This window comes from Helicoverpa zea, chromosome 4, assembly GCF_022581195.2.
Source record: "Helicoverpa zea isolate HzStark_Cry1AcR chromosome 4, ilHelZeax1.1, whole genome shotgun sequence".
NCBI lineage: Eukaryota > Metazoa > Arthropoda > Insecta > Lepidoptera > Noctuidae > Helicoverpa > Helicoverpa zea.
Window position 1 is genome coordinate 6,099,673 of NC_061455.1, and position 16,986 is coordinate 6,116,658.

At 36.0% G+C, this 16,986-nt stretch overlaps 2 protein-coding genes across 2 annotated transcripts; one reads left to right on the top strand and one right to left on the bottom strand.

The window, feature by feature from the left end:
• Positions 1 to 1,014: 1,014 nt before the first annotated feature.
• LOC124630139 (calcium/calmodulin-dependent protein kinase type 1-like) lies at positions 1,015 to 9,988 on the top strand. The gene is made up of 2 exons (XM_047163874.1): positions 1,015 to 2,323; positions 5,245 to 9,988. The coding sequence occupies exons 1-2, from the start codon at positions 1,452 to 1,454 to the stop codon at positions 5,453 to 5,455; spliced, it is 1,083 nt and encodes a 360-aa protein (XP_047019830.1). The 5' UTR covers positions 1,015 to 1,451; the 3' UTR covers positions 5,456 to 9,988.
• Positions 9,982 to 16,957, bottom strand: LOC124630137 (protein sly1 homolog). Its single transcript, XM_047163872.1, has 11 exons — positions 16,793 to 16,957; positions 16,554 to 16,713; positions 15,836 to 16,137; positions 15,271 to 15,360; positions 14,767 to 15,025; positions 14,230 to 14,388; positions 13,679 to 13,854; positions 12,586 to 12,856; positions 12,238 to 12,367; positions 10,558 to 10,764; positions 9,982 to 10,213 (listed from the first exon to the last, which is right to left on the bottom strand). Exons 1-11 carry the CDS (start codon positions 16,818 to 16,820, stop codon positions 10,103 to 10,105), a joined length of 1,893 nt encoding a protein of 630 aa, XP_047019828.1. The 5' UTR covers positions 16,821 to 16,957; the 3' UTR covers positions 9,982 to 10,102.
• Positions 16,958 to 16,986: the final 29 nt, after the last annotated feature.

Sequence of the window (16,986 nt, forward strand, 5' to 3'; positions counted from 1 at the left end):
CGCTTATAAGGGCCATCGAATACTGCGCCCGATGGGATTGGTCGATTTTCACAGTGACGTCAGGGGGTGGAAGCATAGACAATGGAAAACGTAGGCAGGGGTTGGAAAAGTTGTATGCGGGGATGCCAGATACAATTTTAGGCTCACAAAATGTAGAAATCATCAATTCAGAGGTGCCTCCTACTTACTGTCGCAACTCTTAGGTGATTATTTTTCAAAGGCGTATCAGTTCTGCATATTTTGGTACTCCAAACCAATTGTAATGAACACCGTACCGGTGACAATGTAATGTATAATATAAAAACTTGTCAATTGGAGCGTTTTCTAAAATTAATTGCATCTGGTACCTACGACAACATTTGTTAATATTAGACCCACAGTTATGTAGGTGCAGTTTCAGTTATTTTTAAATTGATCTCATTCAACATTAAAATTTTACTTAGGTGGTCCTGTCTAACTCCGTATCACCCTGTATTAACAGGGTAACTACGATGCACTTACGCTAGGGCACAAGAAGTTGATAGAATATAACGAGACAAATCTGTAAGACCCCTTAACCGAACGACAACATAAAAAGCAGTCTCTATCCATCTTATGTGCCTACATAACTACATACTAAAACGCGTAGACAATTGATACTTATCTACGATAAATACCTAGCTGATGGAATATTGCTGAATTGGTTAATTAACTATAACTTGACTCGTGACTGCTATCGGTACATAATATTGTGAATATGTAATTAAGTATCCATATTTGGGCAGATTCTTCATAATTAAACAAAGGAACTAACTTAGACCTAGACCAAGGTTCATGTCTTGCCTTTGCGCCTTGTGCGGCGCAAGTTTATGATTTTAAATAATCAATGTATGACATTATGTAACCCATCTCTGTTAGATTAAAGAAAAGAGACGCAGAATATTGGATATCTATTATATCAGTTCCACACGAACAAGTTCATATAACAAATCTTTCTAGTGCAAACTTGATTTTGAGTGGGGTAATATGTGTCGCGACTTCGCGAGTGTGACATGACATGTTGGTGATAAGTTTACGTTTTATTTCACCTAACGAAGTTTGTTATCACAAGAACACAATATTATACTTCTGACTTAAATTTATCAAAATTAATAAGTATATAACTACAATTTATTAAATATGTGTTAATAAGTTAGTCGATCTTCTGTATATAAGCACAGAAATGCTTATTTTATAACTTTTCCTGTTTCTAATGATGAAGATAACGTCGAATAAAACGCATAACGGATTTTTGACAAATCGTCTGACCTTGGGCGCCCTGCGCAACATTCGTGAATCCAACCGAGCAAGATTATTGTTCTGTCGAGCTCAGTCGAGCTAGTCTCGACATACCTATCTACATTCTACAGTGTGTATGTAGATATTTATTAACTAGTAGTGTAGTTCAAAATTTGCGAGTGTGGGGCGCGAAGATGCCTCTATTTGGCAAAAAAGATTTCGGGAGAAAATCCAAAAAAGATGGAAGGGACAGTGAAAAACAACCATCAATCGAAGACAAGTACGTCGTCAAAGATCTATTGGGGACAGGAGCATTTTCCGAGGTACGTTTGATAGAGAGCAAAGAAAACGGGCAGATGTTCGCTTGTAAAATTATTGACAAAAAAGCCCTAAAAGGTAAAGAAGATTCATTAGAAAATGAAATTCGTGTCTTGAAAAGATTCAGCGAGCAAGCCAAAGGCGAGGGTGCTGAGAAGAAAATGTTTTCCCATCCGAACATTGTCCAGCTGCTCGAGACATATGAAGACAAAAATAAAGTGTATCTCGTGATGGAACTCGTCACAGGCGGGGAATTGTTCGACAGAATCGTGGAAAAAGGCTCCTACACCGAAAAAGATGCGTCCAATCTAATTAGGCAAGTGTTGGAAGCTGTAGATTACATGCATTCCCAAGGAGTAGTGCACAGAGATCTGAAGCCAGAGAATTTGCTCTACTATAGTGCTGATGAGGACAGTAAGATAATGATCAGTGACTTTGGATTGTCCAAGATTGAGGACTCTGGAATAATGGCCACAGCGTGTGGCACTCCAGGATATGTTGCACCTGAGGTGTTGGCACAGAAACCATATGGGAAAGCTGTGGATGTCTGGAGCATAGGAGTCATATCATACATTCTTCTCTGTGGCTATCCTCCATTTTATGATGAGAATGATGCAAACCTTTTTGCTCAGATCTTAAAGGGTGACTTCGAATTTGACTCGCCATACTGGGATGATATTAGTGATTCTGCAAAAGATTTTATCCGGCATTTAATGTGTGTGGATGTGGACAAGAGATACACTTGCAAGTAAGTATAAAAGTATTGTTGAATCTTATTTCTTAGTTGTTTCTAATTATGCTCATATTTCACATTTCATTGATCAATTTGTCTATGCCTAAATAGCAAGCAATGTTCGGCTCATTTCATACATGGCTTCAAATCCTGGTACAAAAATATTGTACAAAACATTCTTGTATTTGAACATAGTTTTAACAAGCTTATTTATTCAATTGGAATCATATTAGATCTTTGTCAAATTATTCAAATGAATACCTACAATTAATATTATTGATTTTACATCATATTTCTCACTATATATAAAAATTTTGTTTTCCTGACCTGTGAACTTCATAGTTTTTTTGCTGATTAGGTATATTGATGGTTCTAGCATCTGTTAAGTGGTATATGAATAAATTTATTTTAAATACATAAACTCTTCTGCATATTTGTGTAGAAGCTTAATTTAATTTGCAGAACATAACTCAGTTTCCCTTTATATGCTTTACTACAAATATGTATTGATAATACTGGAAAGCTTATAGCCATTAGATTCAGCTTTTTTTCACTGTTGAAAATTAACACCTGACCAGGTAATCTGGCTAGCAATTGTCATCATACGAAAAGTGTTTGGTTGCCTGGTCAGTAGCGTAGAGTTTACATTATGTAAGAATGAATTCCAAAATATAATTATTGATTAAAGGAAAATTCTTGTAAACATTCCTGAGTTCCTTGAATGCATATTGATGCATTTCTGAAGCGATACAATTTGGTGCAATATCTCTTAAAATATTGAGAGATTGTACTAAAATCAGTATAATAAGATCTTTATTTATACAAAAACCTTTTACATTGCTTAGAACTAGGATACAGAACATGGTTAACTAAAGGTAACACGGAATTGGTAAACCCAGACTCCTAAACTAGGTGATCCTGTGACTTAGGAGTCTGTGTAAAAGTATGTATTGAATACTTATATAAAATCAGTATACAGTCAGGATTTAAGCCTATCTAACATTTACATTCCAAGCACAGCCCCCCAACCTTTAGCTGATTACCAACTAGCTGATTTCCCATGGATTCACTTGCTCCTGTGGGAACTACATCCGGTACCTTTATTATATAGTCTACGTTATTCTGGGGTTATGTAGCACCAAAACTACTAAATTATAATATTAATATAAAAATGGATAACTTGGTGCTTAACATGACAGATTATGCAAAAATTTATGTAAAAAGATTATACCGCTAGGTACACAGGCAGTGGATTTATACAGTTTTCACTTCTCAGTACACACTTTTTTTCTATTTATAGGTACATACATAACATACCAATAAACCCATATGACGTGTTTAATGCTGAATAGCAATGTCTTTTCACACTTAAAAAATTGACAAGAATCACCATATTACCCTGTACCAAGTAACATTGGTGTCCAAGAGAAACATATGTACTTTTTTAAGTTTATTTATATCTTACTTTGAAAAGCCTTTCCGGTGTTTGCAATACCAGTCATGAAACATACACAATCATACTGTGTACATAGTCGGAAATGCAAACACTTCAAGTTTTCAAGACTTTTCAATCTCCCAATACACAACTATGTGAAAAGTCAATTAGGATGAGGTACAAACATTTACAGCACTGTGTACTAATGCATAGGAACAGCTACAGTACAATAACGCCCTGTAATAATGAACATCAATAGCTTCGCAATGGGTCATCTTTTTTTAATACGAACATCCAAATAGTTTCGTCAATAAGGCGGAATCAGCGTCGGCTGCCGGCTGTCGGGTAGGACTTCATGAATTCCACTATAAGCGGCATTGTCGATGTCTAGCCTCGAATTACGTCAAGAATTGAATTCACGTCACGTCGCAACGTTGACCCGTCTCGTGATATCATTTATTTCAGATCGATGAAGGGAGTCAACCCTTATATACATATTTGGCACAAATCTATCATCATCATCAATTTAAGAGCCCAGCTCTTGTCGGTGCAGCTCCTTCCATTTACGCCTAAAAAAACTATACTAATAATTAAATAAATGTATTTGCACTAATTTTATTAAGCTGTGGAGTTTGTTTGCCATAACGCGATTAGGTATCTCTGGAGCGACTCTGGAAAAAATATTTTCGTGTAAGTTAGCCCATGTATCGAAGAAGAAGCCCGTGTAATTTTCATCCGGGGGCGCGGGTGAAACCACTTTCAGAACCTACCTAGTTAGTTCACATTAAGGCGACGAATTGGTAAACAATAATTCCATAACCGGCACGCGCTGCGCGCATCTAAGGGGCCAAGAGGGGACGGAGCGTCTGAGCGGGGCGAGGATTACAATACGCGCGCTAGCTTATAGCTAAAAGTCGTAAGCGACAAAATGGTTTTGTAATTTTATTATTTAGAAATGATAATTTGATAAAAATTCCTTCCACAATTTTAAAGAGTATGTATATACTCAACTACTAAAAAAGTTAAGAGGCTTAAATCGGTCCCGTTTGCCCATAATATGTGAATCTCTTTTTAAAAAGAGGGATGTTTGATATATTTTTCTCTGTTATAAAAGTTACCTAATCATGTTTTGAAGTCTAACAAAATAAGATTTATATCATGAACTTTCAGGTAACAAAGTTGTATTTTGATCCGTTTTGTATTTACTGAGAAAAATTGAGATCCTTGGCGCCAAAATTTCCAATTCGTCCTCTTAAAATTAAAAGATATAAGAGGTCCTTAAAAGTTTCTTAGCTCTTCAGTATCAGTCAATAGATATAGGGGTTAAGAATAAGAATCTTTATTTGCAGAGAAACGCCAAAACACTTCACTAGGTGACTTACTGAGTAACTGGTAACTTGATGAGCAAATCCCCCAAACTTCGGCGCAGAGGACCGCCTATTTAGCTCCTCCTAAAGCCGGTCCGATGAATCATTTAATATTATAAACGTTTTTTTTTCAGGCAAGCTCTGGACCACCCATGGATTTCAGGAAACGCTGCCAGCAACAAGAACATCCATGGTACTGTATCTGAGCAGCTCAAGAAGAACTTTGCCAAGTCACGCTGGAAACAGGCGTACCACGCCACTACGGTCATCAGACAAATGAAGAAAATGGCGCTGAACAGCAGCAGCAGCTCAAGTCGCAATGCTAACGCCTCAGGCAAACAATAGCTGTATTGTTTGTCTGCCCACCTTCCGATTGCCATTGTTACACCTGCCTAGAAAGGTACCTCATGTAGTGGGTCTTAATGGTCTCGAGATGACTAAGTTCGACGCGATCCTGTTATTGCAGCACCATTCGGTGTGATGCTTGTTAAATTGGTAGATATCACAGTTAATTGGAATTCATTGTCAAAACAGTTGGTAAGAAATGCGTTTGAGATTCGTGTCATTGCTATTATAATTGTGACGCCTTATGCCATAATATTATAAGGATAATAATACGATATTATCCTTTAAATGAGCGCTTGCGCAAATCTATATACTTGGAGCAGTGCTTATAACTATATTGTAGGCATGTTACATAATGATGAAAAATCAACGAACTGTTTATAAGACATTTTGTCTAGTCATTTATCATTTCTGCTTGCATAAAAGTATATACAGTTTTAATTGGATAAATAAATAATAATTATGAATATAACTGTAGTCAAAGGTATCGAAATATTATGGAGTAACAATATGCTTACCTTTAAACTCACCATTGATATTCCTATTTCTACATTTCATACATGTTTCTCTTATTTATTTTGACTATATTAACACTTTTAACAGTGTTAATTGTACCCATGTAAATCTATTTTAACTCTTGACCATTAATCTTTTTATGAATTTTAATTTGATTTTTAAATGCATTTCGGAGTGAATCAAACTAATTAGGTAGGATAATAAAATGTTCTCTTTAAAAGATACTGACTAAATAGTTATTACTTAGTAAGGTGATACTGACAAATCACATAAAAATAAGGTCTGTTGCAAAATTCATTAGAATTACAAATTAATAAAGTGACGAATATTTACACTTAAATGATAATGGTTGGATATGATAAAGTATATTAGTCATTGAGAATGTTGATCCGCTTCTTACATCCCATATAAGTCCATTTGGAGTACCCGCCTAGGTACTGGTTTACGAAATTGCTGTAGTGACGACATGTAATGTGATTATTCAATTTGACCCTTCAAAGTAGTTGTTTTAAAGTTTGTTAAAAATGATCACCTATGCTATGCCTAGCGTAAGTTTTGTGATTCTAAAGCTAAGTCCTATATATCCACTGTCATATTCAAATACCTGTTAAGTAGTGTATTATGATATCTTACCTATATGCACTGTTGAATTCAATGTTGTTATATAATACTCCGCGTTTAAAATGATTGTATAATAGCGCTGTTTATGCAAATATCATCTCAATCAATCATCATCAATTTCCTAGCTACATGATTTGATCCAACAATATTTTGCGCAACTCGACTTATTGTTTTATCGGTAAGAGTGAAAGATCTGTACGCAAGACTGAAATAATATAAAGTGATAGCTAGTTTTTTTCAGTAAAACCCTGATAGGTGATTTCCGCAGCATTTTTCAATATTCCAATGTTTTGAATAAAGTAAGGTAAACTTAACGACGATTTATGCATTTGAAAAGAATGTTTCTCCGTAGCAGTAGTATAGTGAAATTTGCATTATCGCTAATACAGGATACATGTTAGCATTGTAACGCAATCTTGACATGATTGATTGGAATTTTGTGAACATGCACTTTAGGTGAAAATCTTATTGTGGCTAGCTACCTGCTACGTTGTTGACAGCCCATTTTATTATAAGAGCGTATCATGTACAGATTCGATGAATCTCATTATTTTTCTTTTATTACTTATGTGACAAAAACGAAGGATCTAATAAAACTATTTATATTGTAATCACTATGCAGCTTATGCTATGTGCGTTAAGTCAGTATGACTATCAAGCTTCTTAAAAATATTTTTTTTTATCTATTAACTTTCCCTGCTTAGACGAAAAAGGTAACATTCCATTGTAAATGGTTTTATTTGGCAACGCAAGAAATCTCTTTGAAAACTTTTTACATTCCATTTCTTCAGTATATTTTTTATACAGGAATTTGTAATTTACTTTTGTATCTCGATTTTATTTGGATTGGATGGTATTCGCTTTAAGGAAGAAACAGCAGATTAAAGGTGCGTCACCACTGACGATTTCTCATGAGCCCTTTGTGTAGTCAAAAGGCAACGCTTGGGAAGAAAATGACTGCTGTGATGGCGCACCTTTAACGTAAATTTTCTTTTGCCAGACTTGATGTACTTATCTATTTCTACATCAATGGTAAGTACTTAGTAGATAATCATAATAGGTATATTATGTATTTGCAAAGCTTATACACAAAATTATTGAACATTCCAATTAGGATTTTATTTAGTTACTGTTGAAATACGAAGCTACTTGTGTTCATGTGATCGTTTTTATGTCTATTTATATTTTATATGGAGAATAGAGGCAATGCAAGTGCTTTTTAGAAACTGTCCGACGTTACTTTTGTAATATGCCATTTATTATGTATCTTCCGTCCATACCTTTCACTGGGAAATTTATTTAAAGAAACTTAATGATTTAGTCGGCTAATCCATGCCACGGTGTTGTCAATATTTTGGTAGGATTTTAAGAATATTTATTTACCAATTTTCCATTAAATATTTATGAAAATTGGCCTAATGAATCTTTATAAGTCTGATATCATAAAATGTGCTGTCTTGACTAGTGTTTCCGTTCCATAACATTTTAATGAAACTGCTCTTTAAGGGGTTCTGGGCGTATAAAAGAGAGCCGCCGTTTTTAAAAACACACAGTTGAAATTAATATACAGTTGCCAGTATGAAAGGAAGATCCAAATTGAAAAATGTCCACTACTTCACAAAGAACATAAAAAGGAGTTGGCACACATTTTAAAAAGGGTGGCCGGAAAGTCTAGAATAAAATAGAAAATATAATTCCTGGAATATGTAATCGTCACTCAACGCCGTGGCGCGGATAAGTGCGATACTGAGATGTATCAATGATCGACTATCTCGGAAAGAGCCAGGACAGGAAGGTATCAATTATTTAGAAACATTTCTATATGAAATCAATTTCATTTTACATGTGAAATTACATATCTTAACAAAAATACTTGATGATGTGACTTCTTGGTAATAATTAAGAGACGCGCTTCTGAATGAGGCAAGAGCCAATCAACGTGTGTTATTCGTTAATGTTCTCTAACTACTGTCATGATAAATCATCGCTTGATTGTTAAGCATGCACTGCTTTAAAGTTTTTAATAATTGTAAGTGTAGTAATGTTCAATAAATAATTGTCTAAATGCGCCTTAATATCTGTGTAATTTTAGTAGTTCTGTCAGTGCTCCTTGTATTTACTATAGTTTAAATAATAAGAGTACTATTATAGGTTCCGTCATACATTAGAAGCAGATCGAATTTCATTTGATTGTCGATGGAATTATTATTCTCACGTGAAACAATTTATGTAACTCCTTCGTGTATGTTTCATCAAATGTTGGTATACTATGTAAAGGATCTTTATGAGGATTTTTATAGTCATAGTATTTTATGAATTGACATACGGGCATGAATCCCATTATAATCTCTTAATATAATATTATAGTAATCTTCGTTTTAACTTATACCCATTTTGTGTCAATGGCTAACTATACAAAGTGCCATGTGTCTACCAATAGGTGTGTTCTATTAATTATTTATAAATTATGTGATCAATTTTATATTTCAATTTCCATGATCTTTTTTTAATTGCGCACAATGTTTGAAGTAAGTGTTAATTTTAAAGCTATCTATTATTTACGAAAACTGTACCAAAACTGGTGTTTGAGCACATAATTTGCTTTGTAAATGTGACAAGTTTTTGTTCCTTATCTGCACAAACGCTTGTATCCACTGGACCGCAGTAAATCATGTGTAACCGAATAATAGTAGATACGCTAATGTGATCTTGCCATTGTTACGCACTTAGCAGTACACACTACTACAAGTTTGCTCTCTAGATATTTTCCATTTTGTTATTAGTTGAGTTTTCACTGTGCCAAAACCATATCATAATCAGTGATAAATATTATACTTGTAACATATTATAAGATTTCTTGTTTATTAGACACTTTTAAACGTTTTATCGCAATAGATAGCAGACAGCAGTGCTAAGCGACATTTCAAGTTCCTTGTCATTTGAATACTAATTATTATTTTTCTTTATTCATTAATGTATGTTTAGTGTAAGAGTAATCTATAACATATTTACTATTTTTCGAAGGTTATTAACTATGTATATGTTTTAAATAAACATACACGTTTTAGTTTCTATATTTATCTTAATTAAGCACAATAGTCTAAGGGCTGGAATGAAATTCAACAAGTTTGTTTATTCAGAATCTGCAATTTCTGTTCTATCTCTATTATTTCGGTTGTGAAATTATTTTTCTTTCAAAAGTACCTATTTACTTGACGGAAATTTTATCGGGAAAGTTGTAATAACTTGTAACTTAGATCTGATTTAATGTTGAAAAAAAAAATCTTGTGATTTAGATTTTATACTTCTTGTTTAAAACAATCAAAATTTATTAGTAGATTCTTAGATGTTAGCTATATTTTCAATGTCATTGTAAATAAAATGCCAACTTGTTGAGACACTCGTTTCATTGCCAACAACAATCCACCGATCTTTATTATAATTTAAATTATTTATAACGTTTATATTACAATATACATTATGGATATAATATCAGAGTAAGAGGAATGTCTACTGAATCTCCTCGCCGAGAAGCGACAGTTGTTTGAGGAACTGTGAAGCGTTCGGGAGGGTGGTAGCGCCGTAGATGATTTTCCTAGAAGCGCCGCTCGTTGCTTGTTGCTGAAAAATGAAAAGGATTTACAAACTATTGTTAAACACATGTATCTGTCGCAATAATATAATAGATTCCCTCTCTTCATAAAAAATGCTAGTTTTCATGAAATGTGTCCAGTTTCGCCGCCATCACTTTGGGAGTTTCGGCTGCTGAACATTGAAGTTCTTTACATATTCTAAACACTACTTCTATAATCCAGCCAAATGTAGATAAAATCTGATCAGTTGTCCCCTTCATGATATGTAACCTTTTTGAAAAAGAAAACCACCTTTTCGAAGGGACTGTTTCTCTATATTTTGTGATGGTATATCTATTTTAAAATAAAATGTTAAGTATTTAAAAATATTACCTTAGCAAAATCAATGAGATTGTGGTACTCGATGTAATTGCCTCCTCCCACTACAAAGACGACAGCGTCGGTGGGCGGCGGATGCTTGGCGGCGCGGGCGCGGGCGGCGGCGTCGGTGCGCGCGGCGCGGGGGTCCAGCCACGCCAGCTCCGTGCCCGCCTCGCCGCCGCTCAGCGCCGCTTCTACTGCGCGGCTTACTGGCAACTTCTGTGTGATAGAAAAAAAAAGATTGAGTTTATGGCTTGAGGTGGGTAAGGATTGTGATTCATGCTTCAAAATACAGGTTCTTATTTCAAAAAGCGTGTGTTTATAAGACCGTGGATTTTTGGTTTGTGCCTTAGGAGGAGTATGTAATGGATTATGTAAAATACGTTTTGTTGTATTGAATGGGAAGTTTTTAAACTGTTTTATAGTTGTGTTGAATTTAAGTAGGTTTAGAGGCGTGACTGCTAGTAGACTTGAGTGAAATAAACTTCATGTAAAATTCATATTATAGTAACAAATCTCGATCGGCTCGAATTTATTATTGGGTACATTTTGCAACATATACCATTATATGATATAACTTTGTATAGTGTTACTGTTACAGCCTTTGTATCGTCCCACTGCTGGGCATAGGCCTCCTTTCACGTGGAGAAGGATTGAGCATTAATCACCACGCTTGCTCAATGCGGGTTGGTGATTTCAGACTATATAGTCCAGGTTTCCTCAAGATGTTTTCCTTCACCTTTTAATCAGCCATTGGTGTCCAAGATATACTTAGAAAGTACATACAAACTTAGAAAAGTTGCATTGGTACTTGCCTGACCTGGAATCGAACCCACACCCTCATACTTGAGAGGTTGGCTCTTTACCCACTAGGCCACCACGACTTTTTTACTAATACAGGGCATCTGAGGGCCCCGCAGGGCATCTGAGGGCCCCGCAGGGCATCTGAGGCGGATGACGGGGAGTAGCGACCCCGCGGGGCTATATATCCGAGTGCTCCAGGGAGAGTATACTGTCCCCCATCTCCGGCCTGCCGGAGTGAAGCATGACGGGGGATAGGTCTCCCGCCTCTTGGCTTGCCTTCATTGGCCGGTCAGAGTGGAGTCGCTAGAGCAGGGTTAGCAGCCCGCTCGGAGGGTAGGTGCCTCGTGGTAAGTGGCGAGTGGGCCGGTGATGCTGGACCCACAGGGAGCGCGTAATCTGCGTTTAAAGTCCGCCGAGGTATCCTCACCCTTCAGCCGCTCATGTACCTGTTGCCCCCTTGTTGCGATTTAGCGACTGATTCCCGGGGGCCCAGTAAGTGAGTTGGCGAGTCTCCACCTGCCATTTTTACGTGTATTTATTACATTGTTATCGGCAGGTGCCATAGTTCCCGTAGTTTCCCCATTCCTAGTCCACTAGCATCCCACCACAATAGCCCAAGTAGTTTTCATCCATAGTTAGCAATAGTTTAGCACAGAACCGGGGATTGTCCTTGGGTACATTTCTATAGTGTATACAGGGATAATCGTCGGTTTTGTGTCACCATTTCATTAAAGTTGTCTCAAAAAGGTTTCAGCGTGTTGGCTTCGGCCCCACGTTCGCCTTCCAAAAATCCGGGACTCTGTAGTCCCGTGGTCGGTTAGAGACATACAAATATAATACTAACACTAGTATAAGTTTACACAAAAAAAATATCAGAGTTATACTTACATGTTTCTTCACAACTAAGTTCTTAACTCCCTCCATAACGAACGATGAACCTTGGGACACTAGCTTGGAGAACATGGAAACAGTTTTGGTGCCACCTCCTTCGTACTGACTGGACATTTTTGTGAAACCTCTGAAAAAAGCGATATCACATTCAAATATGACTCTTATGACCTCATGTTACAGCAAACCTATTTTTTATTTACTGCTCGAAAGCGAAGAGTCAAAAACATTTAAAACTGTGGTTTTTGTGGAAGATCTTCTGGGTCACAGTACCAAATTCATAGTCATTATTAGAATATTCGGCTATTGGCCCATATAAAGAAAAATATTTATATAAGCACCACTTACTTCCACCGCCTCATATAAGCCATAGGTTTGATATCGCAGTTGGCACTCTGTAGCGCTTGTTCGAACCTCTTGTACTCGTCATCAGGTATCTGCGACGTGCACAGATAATATATGATGAACAACCGCATTTTGTCTTCAGCTGTCCCCGCACTGGGGTCCGAAATGAGGTCCATTACAGCTTTGCTTTCAATGCCGCTGCTTTTGCTCATTATTTTCTCTTCTAATTCGAAAAATGAATCTAATCGCCTTGATTTTATTGAGTTTAGGATGGCTGAAAATTAAATAAGTTTTATTATTGTATTGAAAAGAGAGAGAGAAAAAATTACTGGTACTCAGTTGAATCCGGTTAGACTGGAAGCCGGCCCCAATATAGTAGGGAAAAGGCTTGGAGGATGAGGATGATATTGTATTGAATAGCGGTGGTACATTTACTAATTAGAAATCATCAAAGTCGGTAGATTGTACGAGCATACAAAAAATTTGTTGGCATTTACCATTCATACCAGGGGCCCGATTCTCCTAAGTTAATAATGTCAAAATCGAATAGTAATCGAATCGCAATACGATCGTAATAGCAGTTTTAACCATATCGGGCATTCTGCTACTAATAAAAGACCAATCGTATTCGATTGACATTTGATTGGTGTGCGATTGGTATGCTATTTTGGTAATTTTGGTCTATACGGTAGTTTGCCGTGCAATCATTTTGCAATCGTAAAACATTTGCAGACAAAATGATTCATTATTGAATGACAGAAAAGAATAAAAACGTTTATTTCAAAGAAAAAATAGCGGAATGCCACATACGCTTCAATAGTAATCGAGTCGGGATTGGGTCTCAGTCGAATCGAGTCGAACGTCAATCGAAGGTCGCTTAAGTAAAATTAGGAGAATCGGGCCCCTGTACCATGTACGTAAGTGCGAAATCTGCTTTGTCTCTCGAATAGCTTAAAATTCGGTAGGTTGAAAGCGTTTACGCAAGACTAGCACAGGATCTTCATAATTGTCTTTTTTTATTGTTTTTATTAGTAAATGAAAAAATCTATTTTTAATTAACAAATAAAAGCTAAACTTAACCAAATTCTCCACTCACCAGTAGCAATAGTAGTATGCATATCAATAAGCCGCTTCTTCTCCATAAGCTGCGGCAGCGAGTTGACGGCGCTGGTCAGCCGCTGCGTGTTGTCGCTCACCATGCTCAGAGCGAGGTCACTCTCGCCGTCCAGACCCATGGAACTCTTCAACTTCTTCACTTCAGCTTCTGAACTCCTGGGAAATTTAATAGGCCATGGAGTTTATCATAATATTACACATTTTCACTGGTATGCAGTGCCACTTAACAGGTAAAATTACAGTTGTAATTAAAATTATGAATTGGTGCAGTCGTCAAAATCTGGCAAGCCTTCGGTTGAATCAATACAATACAGTAAATGTAGCAATTGACTATCTGATCTCTTCAATTTCGTTACCTGGGCAACTTGACTACCCATGAGAACTATCAAAGATGCAGAGAAGGAACTCGCTATGACAACGATCCTTGGACCGACCACGCCAATTTAATAGGGACAATTTTTAATTACTTGAATCTTGATGGATTTTGATTCAAAACTTATTGAAAGAATAATGCAGTATTAAACATATTACCTATATTTATCGAGATCTTCTTGAATAGCCTCTGCAACAGTAGGGAATGGGCTGCCTTTGTGCTCTGACCACAGAGGATCTCTGGAGTCCAGGTCACATAGTCGCGTCTTTGCTTTTTGGTCTTGCACTGTTGGGCTCGTGTTTTCAGGTACCACTGCTCTATGGGAATAAAATAAACCAATAATGATTAAAATTTGTAGCTTTACTAATTTTATAGAGAGATATGATTGTATTGAATATAGGGGAATCACCTTCTCAGACAATGTTAAAAACTTGAAAATAAATAGAATATTCCTGATGCTGCCAACTGTTGCAATTAAATCCAAACATTTACTATTTAGGGACATTAATGAACTCTGAACCCTGTGTAATCAAACCATCCTAGTAGAATCACTATATGACATGTCATCAACACGAAAGAAGAACCCTAGTAGAGATGTGTACTATTTATTTATGGAATCGCAATTGATACTGGTCAACAGTTATCAAATACCCTGATTTGTTCATGTTGAAAAGCGATATTGCATAATAACATACCTGTTTAGAGATAAATCTAAAACATCATGTGCCAAAGCCTGGTAAGTCCAGGTGTGATGTAGTGGTGTTGCCATATCAATATTCCTGTCCAACAGTATCAACATAGGCCGAGTGAAACTGAAGGAACCAACTTGACCAGTGTTGCCATGAAATAAATTGTTACGGGCATCCCACAAGTTTTCTCTTAGTTTTTTGTCAAGCTTTTTTGCAACCATTTCTGCTGCATTGCCTTTGCTACTTCTTATTATAGGAACATTACCTGAAATCATACATAAAAGTATTTAGTAAGTAATGAAGGCTTGATATATTGTCAATAATGTGATTTAAAACAACTAAAATTTTTTTGTAAAGTGAGCAAATGTATACTGCTTTCAAGATAGGAACACACTTTCTATTTATGTTTATTAAATATCAAAGGCATGATAATATTAATCATGACATTTCATATTGTATTGTAATTTTAATGAGATCAAAGATGCGTCCATGAGTCAGCTGATAACTTACCTAATGTCACAAATACTGAGAATAAACTTTCAACTATATTGTCCATGATTACTTCCATTTCAGTGTCCTTTGTATCACCTCTGTTGATGGCTGGAAAAAGGAAATAATCATTTAAAGCTATTTAAAAATTTAATAATGTATTCATACATTTCTATGTTAATCAATGAGGTCAAAGGTTACAACTACTAAACAAGACGTTTGAATAATATAGGTCAAACATCAGATGAAATGCTTCCATATTGTACCATATACCATTTGTAGAATTACTTAAGATACATTTATGTTTTTGAATGCAAATTATAAAATCATCATCTAGCCTGGCGTTATGAGGAGTGGCAATGTTATTCAGGCAACCCAATACTCCCGCTTAAGACTTGTAGTGCAACTTGCTTTTGAATTCTGACAATGACAGCGGGGACCAACAGTTCACAGTATGGCTTTACATAAACATACTCATGTGAAGAAAACAAAATGATTACTGAATTTGGTAGCAAGAGACATTATAACTCAAACCAAACACAAATGAATACTCCATTGTTGTAATTATAAAGATAAACATAGTTACCATAATAAGACAGTGAATCTGACTGCTGATGCTTCATTATGAAAAGGTCATCTTCCAAACAAATGAAGTTCAAATACTGGTCATACACTTTGTGAATGTTTACAGCAGAATTGGACTGAATAGCCGACGCTGCAAGGTCTTCAAGTTTCTGTCTTGTTATTGGTGATATGAAGTTCAGGTGGTACTGGTCATATGTGCCGTTGTCCAAGTCTTGACAGATGCGGCCGAGGTTCTCCTCGGTTGGGGCACAGAAGTAGACGGCTGGTACTTCTGGTATTGGGTCTCGGTCAGAATGAAGTTGACTGAAATGTTTGGGTGCACATTAGTTCAAGTAAATGTTTTAAAACATTTGTTTTCTATTGAACTCTGATGTAAATTTCACACACTTTTTACTATTTTACATGTTTTGTTACTTTTCTGTTTTATTTAAATTGATTTTGTGATGATGTTTAACATAATATTGCTAATAATACAGCGATACTAAACAATATTTTCTTCAATTGTATCCATAATATGTAGAAATACAGGAAGATTTATACTTATAAAATTAAACACGTAGATAACGAAGGTACAGTGAGCAAGTAAACTATTCAATTGATATCCCTACTCATTGTTATAAAGCTGTTAGTACAACAAGTTTATAGAGCACTTATGATACATATTACGACTTGTCTACGCAGTGATTAGGGATTTTAGACATTATTGAATGGTTACTCACACATGCAGAGTCACACCGAGTTCCCGAAGCTCCTTGACAGATATAAGAGGAGATATCACATCTTGACCTACTCTGTCGTAGATCAACACTTTCCATGTAGGTTCACAAGCTACGCTCTTAGTCAGAGGCTGGTTCAAATTCAGCATTTGCTTTAAAGCATCTGTGAAATTACAACACAAATAAATAATCCATCATGTTCTACGTGTAATCGTTAATTATCATTATATCACAATACGCACTGAGCTGTCGTTCCCGCAAAGTACTCATTTTGTTGCAATAATTAAATTATCCTTTCATTCAATTGTAAATATAAATTATTTAACATTAAACTTTTCAATCGTTTAATTCCATTTAGCTTATTTCTTTCGGGGAGTTGTATTTCTCCGAATGTCAAATTTGACGTTTGTAACATCGTACACGTCGACCGCGATGA

Bases quoted from the DNA above. Each gene is read 5' to 3' on its own strand.
- LOC124630139 (XM_047163874.1), top strand. From the start codon at position 1,452: ATGCCTCTATTTGGCAAAAAAGATTTCGGGAGAAAATCCAAAAAAGAT. The intron at 2,324-5,244 runs GTAAGTATAAAA...TTTTTTTTTCAG, and splicing joins GACAAGAGATACACTTGCAA to GCAAGCTCTGGACCACCCAT.
- LOC124630137 (XM_047163872.1), bottom strand. From the start codon at position 16,820: ATGAGTACTTTGCGGGAACGACAGCTCA. The intron at 14,389-14,766 runs GTATGTTATTAT...TTATTCCCATAG, and splicing joins TTAGATTTATCTCTAAACAG to AGCAGTGGTACCTGAAAACA. The intron at 13,855-14,229 runs GTAATATGTTTA...TAAATTTCCCAG, and splicing joins GAAGATCTCGATAAATATAG to GAGTTCAGAAGCTGAAGTGA.